Source organism: Narcine bancroftii, chromosome 1 (assembly GCF_036971445.1).
Source record: "Narcine bancroftii isolate sNarBan1 chromosome 1, sNarBan1.hap1, whole genome shotgun sequence".
Classification (NCBI taxonomy): Eukaryota; Metazoa; Chordata; class Chondrichthyes; order Torpediniformes; family Narcinidae; genus Narcine; species Narcine bancroftii.
Genome location: NC_091469.1, coordinates 375168965 through 375187718, shown reverse-complemented (window position 1 = coordinate 375187718; position 18754 = coordinate 375168965). Strand labels below are relative to the sequence as shown.

The window sequence follows — 18754 nt, the reverse complement described above, 5'->3', positions numbered from 1 at the left end:
CCTCAATAAATTTTCCCTCACCTTTATATGATTTTACTATAATCCTCTGTATTTGTATTTTCCTCATCCAATGCTTGACTTCAGTCAGCTTTAATGCCTTAGAAATAACCAACAGTTCCTTTTTCTCTTGCTCTGCAGCTCTGCAGGTGATGGTTGAAACAAAAATGTATCAATATCCACTGCTGCTCTTTTTCACACACACAAGCTTTAAATTAGCTCGAAAAAACCAATTAACTAATAAATCACAAAAACTCCAAGAGTTTAAGATCTCAAAACTCCAATTTTCAATCTGAAAGGACGATCCCCCCCCAAAATGTTACAAGCCCAGAGGACCCCAAAACCAAGCAGCAATAGATATTTACCAAGACAAATGGTTACTTAAACAAAAGTTGCTTATAATTATCTTTAAACATGAAAACAGGATCAAACTTTAACTTATTATTAACTTAACTAACCTAACTTAACCCCCTTCTAATTCTAAGTGCACATGTATATGTATTGTGTGTGTAAGTTCAGTAAAGTTCTTTGATTCACAGTCCAATCTCACTTCTCACTACTCCAAATTTACTGGTTGCAGGCATTTCTTATGCTGTACACAGAAACTGAGGTCCTCCATCAGCCAGCTCCCCACCATGACTACCAGCCCCCCCACATCTCCATCGGGCACACAAAACTCAAAACGGTCAACCAGTTTACCTATCTCGGCTGCACCATTTCATCAGATGCAAGGATCGACAATGAGATAGACAACAGACTCGCCAAGGCAAATAGCGCCTTTGGAAGACTACACAAAAGAGTCTGGAAAAACAACCAAATGAAAAACCTCACAAAGATAAGCGTATACAGAGCCGTTGTCATACCCACACTCCTGTTCGGCTCCGAATCATGGGTCCTCTACCGGCATCACCTACGGCTCCTAGAACGCTTCCACCAGCGTTGTCTCCGCTCCATCCTCAACATCCATTGGACCGCTTTCATCCCTAACGTTGAAGTACTCGAGATGGCAGAGGTCGACAGCATAGAGTCCACGCTGCTGAAGATCCAGCTGCGCTGGGTGGGTCACGTCTCCAGAATGGAGGACCATCGCCTTCCCAAGATCGTGTTATATGGCGAGCTCTCCACTGGCCACTGTGACAGAGGTGCACCAAAGAAAAGGTACAAGGACTGCCTAAAGAAATCTCTTGGTGCCTGCCACATTGACCACCGCCAGTGGGCTGATATCGCCTCAAATCGTGCATCTTGGCGCCTCACAGTTTGGCGGGCAGCAACCTCCTTTGAAGAAGACCGCAGAGCCCACCTCACTGACAAAAGGCAAAGGAGGAAAAACCCAACACCCAACCCCAACCAACCAATTTTCCCCTGCAGCCGCTGCAACCGTGTCTGGCTGTCCCGCATCGGACTTGTCAGCCACAAACGAGCCTGCAGCTGACGTGGAATTTTACCCCCTCCATAAATCTTCGTCCGCGAAGCCAAGCCAAAGAGAAAAGAAAACACAGAATTGACATTTATGAAATTCACCAGGCTTTGGTGCTTGAAAGGTAAATGGTTACCGCTCAGAAGGGTTCTTGTTGGTTTTCAGAGAGAGATTTGTTGTTCGCTGGACACCCACAACTGATTCCTTGTAACCAGCCACTTCAGTGTCTTGCCAAAGAAACTTGTCCCCTCAGTGTTCTCCAGATGATAACCTCTTTCTTTCAGGTCACCACAGAGTTCCTTTTTGTTTCACTTATTTCAAGTGAAACATTAGGCAGCCAGTCCTCTCCTCTAGTATGAACCACAAGGGCTTTAACCAGGCTGAACTAAGCACTCACAACCCATATTCCAAATGGTATTTTTTCACAAGCTTGCTAGCTTGTCCTGTTCCAGTCCCAGGTGCTGATGTTGACTGTAAAACTCCAGAACTGAATTCCCCACCCCCCTCTCTCTCTCTCTCTGAGAAAAAAAAGTTTGACTCCCTCTGCTTGCAAAACCATATGACCCTCTCAGAACAGCAAGTTCCACTCCAGACAGCCTGTGGCTCTGAACTCTCCCTCCAATCTCTTTCCTCTTTTGCTTTTCAAAACAAATATCCATTAGTGAAGTCTCTTGGGCACACCCCAAAGTTTTTTGCAAAGGCCCCCAGGAGTTGACCCGTCCGGTTTGAGCAGAGCTCCAGTATTTTAAATGAGATCTGCATTGAAGTGTTTGTATGTGACCTACATATCTATATACAATACAAACACAACATAATTTGCCACAATTGGGAATAAGTCTGTCCTCTGCTGGAAATCACGACACCCATGATGTCACACTTCCATATATAACCCTGTGTTAGTAGCCATGTTAGTCTCATCAAGTAACGGATGAGAAAGCATCACATCTCTGAGTCTTACTTGTGTGAGTGCATACACAATATAGAGGGCAGTAGAGCAGCCATGATGGAATGGTGAGGCAGACTTGATAGGTCGAATGCCTTAATTTCACTTTAATGGACTTTTGAAACATGTACAATACACAAACTTCATATCACAAGGGGCAAGTCCATAAAATACCAAAATGTACAAGTGTTATCCCATCAATGAAAATAAGTTAGTTGTATTGGTCCCAATTGTTGCATTTGGAAGGACAAACCAAGGTAGGGCAAACACAGTATGTCCTCTGAGGAGTGCAGAGGAACAAAGGGATCTGGGAATACAGATACATAATTCCCTGAAAGTGGAGTCTGGGTTGTGAAGAAAGCTTTTGGCATCTTGGCCTTCATAAATCAAAGTATTGAGTACAGGAGTTGGGATGTTATGTTGAGGTTGTATAAGATATTGGTGAAGCTAAATTTGGAGTATTGTGTTTGCAGTTCTGGTCGCCAAACTACAGGAAGGATGTCAGTAAGATTGAAAGTGTGCAGAGATTTACTGGGATGTTGCTGGGTCTTCAGGAGTTGAATTACAGGGGAAGATTAAACAGGTTAGGAATTTATTCCTTGGAGCGTAAAAGAATGAGGGGAGATTTGATAGATGTTTACAAAATTATGAGAGGTATAGACAGCGTAAATGCAAGTAGGCTCTTTCCACTTATATTAGGAGAGATAAATGCAAGAGGACATGGCTTCGGGGCGAAAGGTTTACGAGAAACATTAAAGGGAACTTCTTTACTCTGAAACTGGTGGGAGTGTGGATCGAGCTGCCATCTGATGTAGTAAATGTGGGGTCATTCTTTGGTTTTAAGAATAAATTGGATAGATATATGAATGGGAGAGGTCTGGCGCAGGTCACTGGGACAAGTGGAATGATGTTTAGGCACAGGCTAGAAGGGCCAAATGGCCTGTTTTCTGTGCTGTAGTGATTTATGGTTCTGAAGAAGAGAAAGCTCTCCTCATTCTTTTTCCATCATTGAACACTAAATAGATTTACAGAATCTTTCATTTTATAAGACAAATTAGTATCATCCAGTTATCATCTGTGCAGGAACATTGGTAGAATAAATAAATATTGGCCAGGACACTGAGAGAATTCCCCTGACATTTTTAAATAGTGCTATGGAATCCTTTACATCTATTCAAGAAAGCCAACATTTATTTCCAGTTTAATTTGTACCACTACGATTGTGACTCGTCTTGGCTGCCTGGTGCTTTTGTGTTCAAGGCATGGTTTGACAAATGTGCTACTTAGTAAAATATACCTTCTTGTGTGTTGTTCTAATTTGGTCATATAAATACAGTAAGTATTCAGCAAAACTGTCTTTTCAGACTGTCAAATTTGATGATGGCATATGATGTTTTCCCATCTAAAATGAAAATCAGCATTTTCAAGGTTGAAATATGACTCTTTTACTCCTCTTTTTCTTTTTGGACGCACCGGGCAATGCTTTTCCCTGCCTCCCTTCACACAGACATAATAAATTCTTACTTCTTCCCTTATCATATCCAATTAACATCTTTTGGTGGTCTGGATTTCCCCCCCAGCCAGCATTGTCTGAGTTCCGAAATTTCCTTCTTTTGGCTCATTCTGCTTATTTCTTAAAGAAGGGCTCAGGCCTCTGAAAGATCGGCTGAGTTCCTCTAGCATTTTGGTGTGTTTTTAATGTTAATGGCAACTCTTTGCTTGCCTTTATGGCAGGCAAAGGTTGACGTATATTGTATCTGTTACATTTTTGTATTATTACATCAATTTAAACTTAGACATACAACACAGTAACAGACCCCCTTGGCCCACGACTCCAAGATGCCCAATTACACAAAATTAACCTACACGGTGGGAGAAAACCAGAGCCCTCAGGGAAAAGCCACGCAGACATAGGGAGACGTAAAAACTCATTTCAGACAGCACGGGATTCAAACCCAAGTCCCGATTGCTGATACTGTATCAGTGTTGTGCTAACTGCTACACCAACTGTGCCACCCTATGACAATAAAGGAACCTTGAATCAAATACCCTGTATTACTGAAAAGGTAAATCAAAAAATATTGCTATCCAAATTGTGAGGATGAAGAATTGTATCAAAAATAAAAGGAGTACCATCCCTAAGACCTTATTTATATCAGCTATTCTGACAGCAGTCTACATCACACCCCAGGTGACCACAAAGCTGGTGCTTGATGAACTATTCACCTCCATCAACAGTGCTGAAACAAGATACTGAAAACTGTGCTCATCATAGCCAGAGAACTCAACCATGCCAATCACAACCAACATTTCAGGCCTGATCCATTTGTAGTTATGAGCAAGAGGCAGGCAGGCCCCTGAACAGAATAGTGGAAAAAAAGACAGGGGATAGGAGCAAAGACCCACAGGGGTAATATCTGGATATGGGACTGCGCTCTGTCCCTGCTTTCTTCCTTTCTTCCTCTCCTCTCCCCACCTGCTTGCTTCTAGCTGATACCTTTATGAAGGGCTCAGGCCCCAGATGTCCTCCTTCAAACAACGTGACTTTCCCTCCACTACCATCAACTCAGCACTCACCCATATATACTCCATAACCCACACATCTGCCCTGGCCCCCTATGCCCCAAGCGCAACAAGGACAGGATTCCTCTTGTCACCTACCATTCCCCCAGCCTCAACATTCAACACATCCTCCTCTGCCATTTCTGCCACCTACTACGAGATCCCACCACTAGACACACATTTCCCTCTTCACCCCTCTCTGCCTTCTGCAGGGACTGCTCCCTCCATTACTCTCTTGTCCACTCCTCCCTCCTCCAATCATCCCCTTGGGACCTATCCCTGTAACCACAGGAGTTGCTCCACTTGCACCCACACCTCCTCCCTCACCACCATATAGTCATTCCAAATGAAGCAACATTTCACTTGTGAATCTGCAGGGGTCATCTACTTCATCCTGTGGTCCCATTGTCCTCTCCTCTACATCACAGAGACCAGATGCAGATCACTTTGTTGAGCACCTCGGCTCTGTCTGCTGCAATAGTACAAATCTCCCAGTGGCCACCCATTTCCTTGCTGACATGACTGTCCATGGTGTCATGCACTGCCAGACTGTAATTTACCACCTGTAAATTACTAGGCACAACATCCCATCTTCTGACTGGGCACCCTCCAAGCAGATGACATTAATATTGAGTTCTCTGGCTTTCGTTAAAACCCTCCCCCTTCCTCCCTATCACCTTTCTTTATCTGTCTCTCCATTCCATCTCCTTTTGTATAAACATGATAAGATTCTTACCTAGTGCCTTATCATATCCAATTAACACCTTTTATTGGTCTGGATTCCTCCTCCATTGTTTGAATTCTGAGACTTTCTGCTTCTGGCTTATTCTGCTTATTCCTTGAAGAAGGGGTCAGGCCCAAAACACTGGCACTATAGATGCTGAAAAGACTGGTCGAGTTCCTCCAGCATTTTGTATGTTTTTACCCAAACATTGGTTACATATCTTTATCTTTACTACATGTGATGCCTGAGTTTCTCCAGCACTATTTCAGGCTATTTCAGCTCACAAGTCCATTACACCCAATTAACCTAAATTCCCAGTATATTTTGAATGGTGGGAGGAAACCTGAACCCCCCGGGGAAAACCCACACAGCTCGGGGAGAATGTACAAACTAGTTACAGACAGCACGGGATTCGAATACGGCCCTGATCACTGGCGCTGTAAAGGTGTTGTGCTAACTGCGCCAACTGTGCCACTACTATCACAAACTCTTTTTATGCCAAAATCCCGCATTAAGGCCGGCTCAAGTAAGAAAAAAGGTGAATTTACCCTTTAAGGTGACGACCTAAAATGTAGATCCCGTGTTGCCTTTAAGAAGAGCAGAGTCGGGAGCTGGATTCCAGAGCTGAGGGAGGCAGGACGAGTGGTGCAGTATTGCTGCTTGCCTAGGGTGGCTATTTCCAAAAAAGAGGACATGGTCATTGGTACCACATATATAGTTTTTATTATAATTAATAAAATTTAAATCAGAGTGACCTATGACCATGACCTCCTTATGGAACGACCACACTATACCCGCCACTGTGACGACAAACATATGCCCCAGGAAATGAAAGCGCCAAGTTCACAGATGGGCCCAGCATTATGTGTTTTTACTATTGACCTGGAGTTTCTCCACCAGTGTGTGTTTTTACTGTATTGATCTGGAGTTTCTCCACCAGTGTGTGTTTTTACTGTGTTGACCTGGAGTTTCTCCACCAGTGTGTGTTTTTACTGTGTTGACCTGGAGTTTCTCCACCAGTGCGTGTTTTTACTGTGTTGACCTGCTGAGTTTCTCCACCAGTGTGTGTTTTTACTGTATTGATCTGGAGTTTCTCCACCAGTGTGTGTTTTTACTGTGTTGACCTGCTGAGTTTCTCCACCAGTGTGTGTTTTTACTGTGTTGACCTGCTGAGTTTCTCCACCAGTGTGTGTTTTTACTGTATTGATCTGGAGTTTCTCCACCAGTGTGTGTTTTTACTGTGTTGATCTGGAGTTTCTCCACCAGTGTGTGTTTTTACTGTGTTGATCTGGAGTTTCTCCACCAGTGTGTGTTTTTACTGTGTTGACCTGCTGAGTTTCTCCACCAGTGTGTGTTTTTACTGTGTTGACCTGGAGTTTCTCCACCAGTGTGTGTTTTTACTGTGTTGACCTGCTGAGTTTCTCCACCAGTGTGTGTTTTTACTGTGTTGATCTGGAGTTTCTCCACCAGTGTGTGTTTTTACTGTGTTGACCTGGAGTTTCTCCACCAGTGTGTGTTTTTACTGTATTGATCTGGAGTTTCTCCACCAGTGTGTGTTTTTACTGTGTTGACCTGGAGTTTCTCCACCAGTGTGTGTTTTTACTGTGTTGACCTGGAGTTTCTCCACCAGTGTGTGTTTTTACTGTGTTGACCTGCTGAGTTTCTCCACCAGTGTGTGTTTTTACTGTGTTGACCTGCTGAGTTTCTCCACCAGTGTGTGTTTTTACTGTATTGATCTGGAGTTTCTCCACCAGTGTGTGTTTTTACTGTGTTGACCTGGAGTTTCTCCACCAGTGTGTGTTTTTACTGTGTTGACCTGCTGAGTTTCTCCACCAGTGTGTGTTTTTACTGTGTTGACCTGCTGAGTTTCTCCACCAGTGTGTGTTTTTACTGTGTTGACCTGGAGTTTCTCCACCAGTGTGTGTTTTTACTGTGTTGATCTGGAGTTTCTCCACCAGTGTGTGTTTTTACTGTGTTGACCTGGAGTTTCTCCACCAGTGTGTGTTTTTACTGTGTTGACCTGGAGTTTCTCCACCAGTGTGTGTTTTTACTGTGTTGACCTGCTGAGTTTCTCCACCAGTGTGTGTTTTTACTGTGTTGACCTGCTGAGTTTCTCCACCAGTGTGTGTTTTTACTGTATTGATCTGGAGTTTCTCCACCAGTGTGTGTTTTTACTGTGTTGACCTGGAGTTTCTCCACCAGTGTGTGTTTTTACTGTGTTGACCTGCTGAGTTTCTCCACCAGTGTGTGTTTTTACTGTGTTGACCTGCTGAGTTTCTCCACCAGTGTGTGTTTTTACTGTGTTGACCTGGAGTTTCTCCACCAGTGTGTGTTTTTACTGTGTTGACCTGCTGAGTTTCTCCACCAGTGTGTGTTTTTACTGTATTGATCTGGAGTTTCTCCACCAGTGTGTGTTTTTACTGTGTTGACCTGCTGAGTTTCTCCACCAGTGTGTGTTTTTACTGTGTTGACCTGGAGTTTCTCCACCAGTGTGTGTTTTTACTGTATTGACCTGCTGAGTTTCTCCACCAGTGTGTGTTTTTACTGTGTTGTCCTGCTGAGTTTCTCCACCAGTGTGTGTTTTTACTGTATTGATCTGGAGTTTCTCCACCAGTGTGTGTTTTTACTGTGTTGACCTGGAGTTTCTCCACCAGTGTGTTTTTACTGTGTTGACCTGCTGAGTTTCTCCACCAGTGTGTGTTTTTACTGTGTTGATCTGGAGTTTCTCCACCAGTGTGTGTTTTTACTGTATTGACCTGCTGAGTTTCTCCACCAGTGTGTGTTTTTACTGTGTTGTCCTGCTGAGTTTCTCCACCAGTGTGTGTTTTTACTGTATTGATCTGGAGTTTCTCCACCAGTGTGTGTTTTTACTGTGTTGACCTGGAGTTTCTCCACCAGTGTGTTTTTACTGTGTTGACCTGCTGAGTTTCTCCACCAGTGTGTGTTTTTACTGTGTTGACCTGCTGAGTTTCTCCACCAGTGTGTGTTTTTACTGTGTTGACCTGCTGAGTTTCTCCACCAGTGTGTGTTTTTACTGTGTTGACCTGCTGAGTTTCTCCACCATTGTTTTCACTTTAAAAATCGCGCCTAGGTCGCGGCTTGACGCCGTCATCAGCCCTCCCCTTTGCAGCGACCACTCCACTTTTAAATGTACCCCGCTAGGCGGATTGAAGCTGGAGCCTATTCCAGCAGCCTATTCGCCTTCTGACCTTTTGAAACCGGGGCGGGCGGGCGGTGGAAGTGCAGCGGTGTAAAGACGGAGAATCTTTTTACATTGGTATTTTTTCCCCACAGTCTCTGTAGTCTTTCTTGTTTAACCTAGTGTCATCTGCATATGGCAGAGAAACTGGTCCGTGCAGGGTTTGGGTGACTGGTCAGCGGTCATCGTGTCGTGTGTGTTAAAGGGCAGCATGTTTTCAGGCATCAGGCCTGCATGCACAGTGACAGGTCCCTGCAGCCTAGGGTCAGTCGGAGACCGGTGACGGGGCAGTGAGATGGCCGGACAGGGCGCGTCAGCCAGCCTCCCCCAGTCTGGCCAAGGCCATGCCAGCCTTCAGCCCACGTCCCACTCCCCTTCCAAGCCTGGCCTAAGGATCGCTCGCACCATCCAATTTCCCCCTCACCGGCATCGATCGGACTCACCCGGTCTTGAGCGTCCTGCGAACCACGGCCCCACTTTCAGTCGGCGGGCACCAAGCGCACGCGCGAACTGGCAGAGGCGAGTCAAGGAGGTGTGGCGAGAAGGCACGCGGGAACGCGCGCGGCCGGGGAAACGACCCCGTGGGGCTCGGACGCTTCCGGAGAGGAGGCGGGCCGAGCCAGCAGGCCTGTGGACGCGCACGGGCCGCCGGGAGGGCGGTGCGCGCGCGGCCAGACCCGGCCCACACCACAGGATCTCGGGGCTGGTTCGACTGTAGGTGCCTTCAACGCCGCAGTCGACCACACAGGAAAATAAAGGCGCCCGAGTTTGAAGCAATAGTAGAGGGGCTAAAAAAAAAGTCCAGCCAGTCGAGCAGCGTCTGTGAGAGCCCAGTCAAGAGTAGTGGAAATGGGAGGAGATTTAAGGTTTAAAGGGGCAGCACCAAGGGGAGTGGGAAGGTGGAATAAGCTGCTGGAGGAGGTCCTGGAGATGGGGATAATTAAAAATTCATTAAGCATGCAGAAGAATACGTGGATAGATAAGGGTAGAGGAATAGGGATCTTTGGGAAGTACCTTAAGTAGGCAATTTGGGTGAATTTAACGTTTCAGGGCAAAGTCCTATCAGACCATTTGATCTACCTGCATGCTGGCCGACAAGTACTTGATTAGGCTGATTAAACAAGACCAGCAGATGCTAGGGTCAGGTGCAATGCATAAATGTGGTGGAGAAAGCCAGCAGGCCATGCAGTATCCATGAGAAGTGAAGGGTTACCAACGTTTTAGGCCTGGACCCTTCATCTTGTTTAACCTTACCTGATTAAAGGGTCTAGACCCAAAACATTGGTCTGAGTTTCTCCAGCTTCTACAAGATTTCTTTATTGTCATGTAATAGTACAGACTGAAAACAGTTCTACCATAGTTCCAACAGTACTTGGCCACTAGAGGAGAGAACACCCTGGATTTTTTCTTTGGCTTGGCTTCGCGGACGAAGATTTATGGAGGGGGTAAAAAGTCCACGTCAGCTGCAGGCTCGTTTGTGGCTGACAAGTCCGATGCGGGACAGGCAGACACGATTGCAGCGGTTGCAAGGGAAAATTGGTTGGTTGGGGTTGGGTGTTGGGTTTTTCCTCCTTGTCTCCGCTCCATCCTCAACATCCATTGGAGCGCTTACACCCCTAACGTCGAAGTACTCGAGATGGCAGAGGTCGACAGCATCGAGTCCACGCTGCTGAAGATCCAGCTGCGCTGGATGGGTCACGTCTCCAGAATGGAGGACCATCGCCTTCCCAAGATCGTGTTATATGGCGAGCTCTCCACTGGCCACCGTGACAGAGGTGCACCAAAGAAAAGGTACAAGGACTGCCTAAAGAAATCTCTTGGTGCCTGCCACATTGACCACCGCCAGTGGGCTGATAACGCCTCAAACCGTGCATCTTGGCGCCTCACAGTTTGGCGGGCAGCAACCTCCTTTGAAGAAGACCGCAGAGCCCACCTCACTGACAAAAGGCAAAACACCCTGGATAGGGAGTATACAAATATACACGAGACTGCCCCTCACAGGGGCGTGGTGTGATGGTGTAGGGAGAAGACGTGGAAAATGCCTCTCCTGGCAGAATGAATTAATACCTCACTTTTAAAATTGTGGTGGTACACCACCGGCCTACTGCAGGGGGAAACCTCTGTACCTGCAGGAGTTTATAAGGGGACAGGACAACACCTGGCCAGCTGTCAATCAGTCAGCCTGAATGGATCAAGTCCCACCCGGTCAGGTGTCAATCACCCTCCAGGATAAAAGCCCACGCAGGCCTCCCGAGGCCTCACAGAGTTGCTGCAGCCACAGGCTGGTTCTGTGGAAGTCTTTGTGGATTAAAGCCTGTTGTACAGTTTTTACCTTGTGTGTGTCTGATTCTGTCTAACAGCGCACCACAATTTAATCCATAAAATTTTCCCGCGGCTGCCATGGAAAATCTCCTGTGCGCAGAGAGCCTAGAAGTCGGCCCACGCCACCCAGAAGGCCAAACACGCTTTGAGATCAGGCAGCACGTGGTCGAGGCAATCATCGAGGCACACGAGCGTGACATCCTGGACTCCTATCGGAAGAGGTTGGTCCTACTCCGGTCAAAGCTGGAACCCCACGCCTTCCAGGTAACCAAAGACTGCTCCACATACAAGAGCGCAATGGACACTCTCGAGAACATGAATGTGGTCTGTGCAAGGTACAGACATCTGAGCCCAGGAACATCTGAGCCCAGCAACCTGGGGAGACGGCTGAGTCTTACTGGGACACTTGTGAGAGTTGGCCTGACAGTGTCTGGCTGAACCCGGGGTAGATGTAGAGGAGGTCAAGAGGCTGATCCAGGACGCCTTCGTCCGAGGGCTACACTTGAGGGCCATCTGGCAGAAGCTGCTGGAAGACAACATCTATGCCCTAACCAGGACTGTGGAAATGGTCGAAACCCTGGAAGCACCAAAGCAGCAGCCCTGCACGTCGAAGCCTTCAATTCCAGGTTCCCTCGGGCTCCCTCATGGCCTTCTCACACTGCAGCTGCAGCCCCAGGCCGAGCTGGGGAGGAGAACATCGCTGTGGTAGGCGCCTGGCGCCCCTGTAAGTACTGTGGGTCAGATTGATGATCACGCCAAAATTGCCCAGCTAGGAACCAGTATTGTTACTGATGTGGCAAGAAAAGCCACTTTGCAAAAGTGTGCCTCTCTAAACCTGCCAGCAGCGCAGCAGCCCTCTATGACCTCCCCCGCGGACCCACTCACGTGCATGTGCCGGTTGGCGCCATTGTCCCCTCGACTACTTCCCCGACTTTGACCGTGCAACATCTGGCCCCACCAGTGACCTTCACAGCGTGTGCCACGAGCATCTGCACCAGCCCCCGCCTTCGTCGGCGACACTCATTGAGAACTACAGTGATGTCACTTCTAGCTCATGATGTGATGTCACTTCCGGCTGATGTAATGACATCACTGCCGCTGGCTGTGATGACGTCCCTTCCCCCGGCTCAGCGGACACGGCTGGGGAAGGAGGCCAGCCATGCAGCGGCTCCCCACATGCCACCGCCATCTTGGGCCAGGCAGCGCCCGACATTTAGGGCCCCAGACAACATTGAGAACGATGTGGTCAACACAGGCATTGACCAGGCCGCCCTATTGATGCTCCCCATCCCTCCGGATAGTGATGACTCCACCTCCGAGACAGTCCTGGCTGCCACCACACTGACCAGGGACATCCCCCACGATCTCGGGCGCTCAATGATGGACGTGCGAGTCAGTGGTCAGGTAACAAAGTGCCTGATGGACAGTGGCATCACCGAGAACATCATTCACCCGAGCGTGACCCACTCCCTAAGGTTAAAGGTCCATCCCACCACCTGCTCGATCGCCCTCGCCACCAAGGATAAGACTGTTGGTACCCTCAGGCACTGCTCGATCGATATAACAGTGGGAGGGGAGACTTGCAGAGGATTCAGGCTCCTGGTCATGCCCAAACTGCGCACCACTCCTCCTGGGCCTGGATTTCCAGTGCCACCTACAGAGTGTCACCCTTGCCTTCGGGGGGGCCCCAACCTCCACTCACATTGCACAGCATGTCAACCTACCAGCCCTGGCCAACCTGCAGCCTCTCTACACTGCGCATCACCCCACCGGCACTCTTTCCACATCTTGCGCTAAGCCGCAAGCTGATCACCACCAGAAGTAGGCGCTATTGCGCTGCAGACATGGACTTCATCAAGGCAGAGGTGCGGTGACTCCTGGCAGAAGGCATTATAGAGCCCAGTAACAGCCCTTGGAGAGCCCAAGTCCTGGTGGTCAAAGGGGGATGGTCATGGATTACAGCCAGACCATTAATTGGTACACCCAGCTGGATGCCTACTCCATGCTGAGGATTGCCGACATGGTCAATGAGATAGCCCTCTACCGGGTTTTCTCCATGATCGACCTGAAGTTGGCGTATCACCAAATCCCTATCCACCTGAAGGACAAGCCCTACACTGCCTTTGAGGTGGACAGACGCCTGTACCAGTTCCACCAGGTTCATTTTGGGGTCACGAAAGGGGTCTCCGTCTTCCAGCGGGAGATGGATCGCATGGTAGACCGGCACAAGCTGAAGGCGATGTTCCCATATCTGGATAACGTCACTATCTGCGGCCGTGACCAGCAGGACCACGATGCTAACCTGGAAAAATTCCTCCAGATGGCCGCAGAGCTGAACCTCACTTACAACAAGGAGAAATGTGTTCAGCACCACCTGCCTCGCCATCCTGGGAGACATCATGGCCCATGGAGTCGTCGGCCTAGATCCGGAAAAGATGTGCCCATTTATGGAATTAACCCTCCCCCCATGCAAAAGGTCCTCCGAAGGTGCCTGGGCCTGTTCTCTTATTACTCGCAGTGGGTCTCTCGCTTCTCAGATAAGGTCTGCCCACTGGCCCAAGCCACAACTTTTCCCGTCCCTCCTGAGGCGCAGGCAGCCTTCACCGCATCAGGCAAGACATTCGCGGACACCACAAATGCAGACTGTGGATGAGGACTCCCCCTTCCAGGTGGAGAATGATGCCTCTGAGGTAGCCCTCGCCACTACCCTCAACCAAGAGGGGCGCCCTGTCGCTTTCTTCTCCAGGACCCTCCACAGCTCTGAGCTAGGGCATTCCGCCATTGAAAAAGAGGCCCAGGCGAATGTGGAAGCGGACCGCCACTGGCGCCACAACCTGGCCAGCAGGAGATTCACCCTTCTCACGGACCGGTGGGCCGTGGCGTTCATGTTTAACACTACCCACAAGAACAAGATCCTGCGCTGGAGAGTTGAGCTGGCAACCTCCAGCTATGACATCCAGTACCACCCCGGGAAGTTTAATAACTCCCCTGATGCCCTCTCTCGCCCCTGCGCATCTATGCATGACAACAAATTGCAGGAATCCCTCTGCCATCCGGGCGTAACCCGGTTGTACCATTTTGTTAAGTCCCGAAATCTGCCGTACACCATCAGGGATGTCAGAGACAAGACCGAGGCCTGTCAGTTCTGTGCGGAGTGTAAACCCCGCTTCTCCCCCCCCCCCCACCCCCCCCAGGCCCACGTTATTTTTACACGGATTTGAGTAATGAAATTGTCAAAAGAATTTTATCCAGCAAAATCAGTTTTGTGGAAAAAGGGATATAAATTCACTTTTCAATACCCAGCAGTTCTTAAAGTTTTTTATGGACAATATCAAGCTCAATTTTTTGCTAATGAGTCTGAAATTTTGGAATTTTCCAATTCATTACCTAATATTAAGCAGAATGGAAGGCAGGTCTTCTGTATCTCAACAAATGGAAGGGGATCAAGAAAAATCGAAAGGAGGGATTTCACCTGGAAGACAGCCGACTGTGGCTCAAGTTGAAATTGATGATGATCAAGTTAATAGAGACCTTAAAGAAGCTCATCGTACTTGACTGATTGAAATTAAATTGTGATATCCTGTCTGGGGGAGGCTGATTCTCTTCTGCTTTCCTCTTCTGAGGCCCCACGCACTTCTTGTTATTAAAGGAGTTAGCGCTGACCTAATCGGTGCTTTTGGTTTTTTTTTTAACTTTTGGGATTTCTTACTTTCTATCTTTGGAGATGGTATGTTTTAAAAGTTGGCTTTGGAGCTGGGATGACCCAGGGTGGAGAGGAGAGTTGAATATTTTAAAAATTAAAATATGATAATACAAGGTTTGAATTATGTAATGCTAAATGTGAATGTGCTCAATAATCCAATTAAAAAGAAGAGACTTTTAGTCCATATTAAGAAGTTGAAAGTAGATACTGCTTTTTTACAGGAAACTCATTTAACAGGGAAAGAACATCAAAAGTTAGAGGGAATGGGTTGGTCAAGTTATAGCTTCGTCTTTTAACTCTAAAGCATGTGGAGTAGTTATTTTAACTAATACAAATTTGCCATTTAAATTACAATGAATGGTTATTGATCCTTTTGGTAGATTTGTGTTGGTAAATTGTCAAATTTATTTAGAATCTTGTATTTTTATGAATGAAAAATTTATTCAAGATGCTTTTCTTAATTTGGCACAAGTAAATGGAAATATAATGGTGGAGACATCAATTGTTGTTTGGATCCAATTTTAGATAAATCTACAAAATCTTTAATGAAATCAAAAATGGCTAAAAGAATATTGACATTAATGGAAGAGTTACATTTGGTAGATATTTGGAGGAAGTTGAATCCTAAAGAGAGAGATTATTCATTTTATTCTTATGGGTTTGATTCTTATTCTAGAATAGAATTTTTCTTAATTTTGGCTTATTTACAAGGAAGGATTGAGTATGTCCAATATAAACCTAGAATTGTATCAGACCATTCACCATTATTGATGTTATGTTCAAATTCTGATAGAATTGAAAAAGTTTATAGATGGAGATTTAACTCATCGTTATTAAGAAATGTAGAATACAGATGTATTTAGATACAAATATTAATTCAGTTGATAATAAATTTGTTTTATTGGAATGCATTAAATGCTTATCTAAGAGGCCAAATAATGTTATTTGATTAAAATTAAGAAAAATGATCTTAAGGAAGTAGATAAATTAGAGAAAGAAATTTTGATTTTGAAAAACATTTACAAAAAAAAACCCATCTGGGAAAAAAGGTTAGAATTGATAAATTAAAAAAAAAGCATTATAATTCAATTCAGGATTGAGAAATTTATTGATAGAATTAAACAAAAATATTATGAATTAGGAGAACAAGGTCAGAAGGTTTAAGCTTGGCAATTGAAAATGGAGCAAGCATCAAGGGTTATTAATGCTGTCAAGAAGAATTTGAAAATTACTTATAAACAGGATATAACCAATTCTTTTAGAGAGTATTACACTAAGTTATATTCATCTCAATAATTGAATAATGATGAAGAAATTAATGATTTTTTACAGAAGCTTCGACTTCCGTCTTTGAATTGTCAAGCTCTGAAAGATTACATTTTCCATTTAAGTTGAAAGAAGTTATTAAGGCTTTAAATTCTATACAAAATGGGAAATGTCCTGGTTAAGGTGAGTTTATGTCTGAATTTTATAAAAAATTTTTTAAAGACTTATTGATGCCTTTATTAATGGAAGTATTAAAACAAGCGAATGTAACTTGCTCATTACCTGAATCTTTTTTCAAATGCTGTAATAACAGTAATACCTAAAAGAGAAATATTTATTAAAATCTGAGTCTTATTGTTATTAAATGTTGATTATAAAATTGTTGCTAAAATTTTGGCTAATAGAGTAAATTAATATTTACCTGAATTGGTTCATTTAGATCAATCTGGATTTATTAAGAAAAGATATTTTGCTGATAATATAGCTAAATTAATTAGCTATATTACCATAGTTCTCAGAGTATTACCATAGTTCTCCTAGACAATGTAACATATAGATTAGTACAATATAATTTTTTTTATGTCAATTGTATTTAACCCCTCAGAAATTAAAGAAATTTGAATTAATTTTAGATGTGGATAAGAAATAGGTCAGGGTTAGCCAAACTTCTTTAACGCAAGAGCCACAAACGATAAAGCTCAGATGCTTGACATGAACAAAATTCACACATACACTTTTGTTGTTACATGCACATTTTGTTACAAAAAATTTATATAAATATTAAGAACTGCATATTAAATGCAATATTTATTCATGCCTGCAGTTTTAAAACTGTTAACTTGTATTAATTTCAGTAATCACAAATACACAAATATGTAAAAAAAGGTAAACCAAAAAATTAGAGATATTTTAATCACATTTCCATCTTACAAAATTAATTGGGTGGGCGAGAGACCGGCAGCGCGAGTTGGGTGGGCGGGGGAGACCGGCAGTGTGAGTCAGGCAGGTGAGGGGGGGAGACCGGCAGCGCGAGTCAGGAGGGCGAGGGAGGGAGACTGGGAGTGTAAGTTTGGTCGGCGAGGTGGGGGAAGACCGGCAGTGCGAGTTAGGGGGGGAGACCTGCAGCACGAGTCGGGCGGGTGCAGGGGGAGGAGACCGGCAGCGTGAGTCGGGTGGGCGAGGGGGGATCTGAAGCATGAGCCGGGTGGGTGAGGGGGGGGGGTCCTGCAGCGCGTGCTGGGCAGGTGAGGGGGAGGACCTGCAGCGTGAGCCAGGTGGGTGAGGGGGAGTACTGGGAGCACGAGCTGGTCGGGCGACGGGGAGGACCGGCAGCGCGTGCCGGGCGGGGGGAGGGAGACCGGCTGTGCGAGCCAGGCGGGCAAGGGGGGAGGAGACCAACAGCACGAGTTGGGCAGGCGAGGGGGGAGGAGACCGGCAGCACGAATCGGGCAAGCCACATATTAAAGGTTAAAGAGCCGCGTGTGGCTCGCGAGCCGCAGTTTGGCCACCCCTGAAATAGGTACTTTTTTCATTCAATGTGGACTTGTTCCAATTTTTGGATACTGTTACAAGCCCAGAAGACCCCAAAACCCAGGAGCAATAGATATTCACCAAGACAAATAGTTACTTAAACAAAAGTTGCATTTATTTATCTTTAAACATGAAAACTGAATCACACTTTAACTTATTACTATTGACTTAACTAACCTAACTTAACCCCTTTCTAATTCTAAGCACACGTGTATGTAATATGTGTGTAAATTCAGAAAAGTTCTTTGGTTCACAGTCCAATCTCATTTCTCATTCCTCCAAGTTCACTGGTTGCAGGCAATTCTTATACTGTGCACAAAATGTAACATTTGTAAAGTTCACCATGCTTTGGTGCTTGAAAGGGAAATGGTTACTGCTCAGGAAGATTCTTGCCGGTTTTCAGAGAGAGATGCGTTGTTCCTTTTTAATCAGCCACTTCAGAGTCTTGCTGACAAAACTTTCCCCTTCAGGGTTCACCAGATGATAACCTCTTTCATTCAGGTCACCACAGAGTTCCTTTCTGTTTTGCTTATACCAAGTGAAACTTTAGTTAGCCAGTCCTCTTCTCTTGCATGAACCACAAGGGCTTGGACCAGGCTGTCTTCCAAAAGGGGACTTTCCATAAGCTTGGCAGCTTGTCCTGTTCCAGCCCAGCTGTTGTCTGCTGGCTGTAACACTGTACAAGTGATCTCTCTCTCTCTCTCTTAGAGAAAACCTGTTTGACTCTCACTGCTTGCAAAACCACATGACTCTCTTACAACAGCAAGCTCTCCTCCAGACAGTATGTGGCTCCAACAAGCCTTTTGTAAACAACAATCTATTAGTGAAGTCTCTTGGGCACTCTTCAAAGCTCTTGTAAAAGCTCTGAAACCCCGACATGTCTAGTATTGTGCAGAGCTGCAGTATTTCAAATAAGATCTGTTTTAAAGTGTTTGTATGTAACCTACTGTAACAAACCTTTTCCAATTTATCTCCCCAAAACATATCTATATACTCTGTCACAATACAAGTTTGTGGGGCGCTGTTAAACAGAACCAGACACACACAAGGTAAAAACTGTACTTTACAGGCTTTAATCAACAAAGACTTCC

General features: G+C 45.7%; 2 protein-coding genes across 8 annotated transcripts in view; one reads left to right on the top strand and one right to left on the bottom strand.

The window, feature by feature from the left end:
• tbc1d7 (TBC1 domain family, member 7) overlaps window positions 1-18754 on the bottom strand; it is a 42941-nt gene that overhangs the window by 21891 nt on the left and 2296 nt on the right. Inside the window, exons 1-2 of one of the 7 annotated variants that reach the window (XM_069913371.1) lie at window positions 9286-9533; window positions 6192-6316 (exon numbers count right to left, since the gene is read on the bottom strand). The exons of 1 other annotated variant lie outside the window; for it this stretch is intronic. The gene's annotated coding sequence lies outside the window, so the exon portion shown is untranslated. Of the gene's footprint in view, window positions 1-21; window positions 141-6191; window positions 6317-9285; window positions 9534-16415; window positions 16453-18754 lie in introns of those variants that run through there. 5 more of the 7 variants (XM_069913377.1, XM_069913376.1, XM_069913372.1 and 2 more) reach the window with 5 other exon arrangements.
• The window catches only part of elovl2 (ELOVL fatty acid elongase 2), a 137431-nt gene continuing 127929 nt past the window's right edge, over window positions 9253-18754 (top strand). The window contains exons 1-2 of the mRNA XM_069913369.1: window positions 9253-9556; window positions 16200-16316. Of these exons, the coding sequence (XP_069769470.1) occupies window positions 16296-16316 (21 nt within the window). The 5' untranslated portion in view covers window positions 9253-9556; window positions 16200-16295. The remainder of the gene's footprint in view (window positions 9557-16199; window positions 16317-18754) is intronic.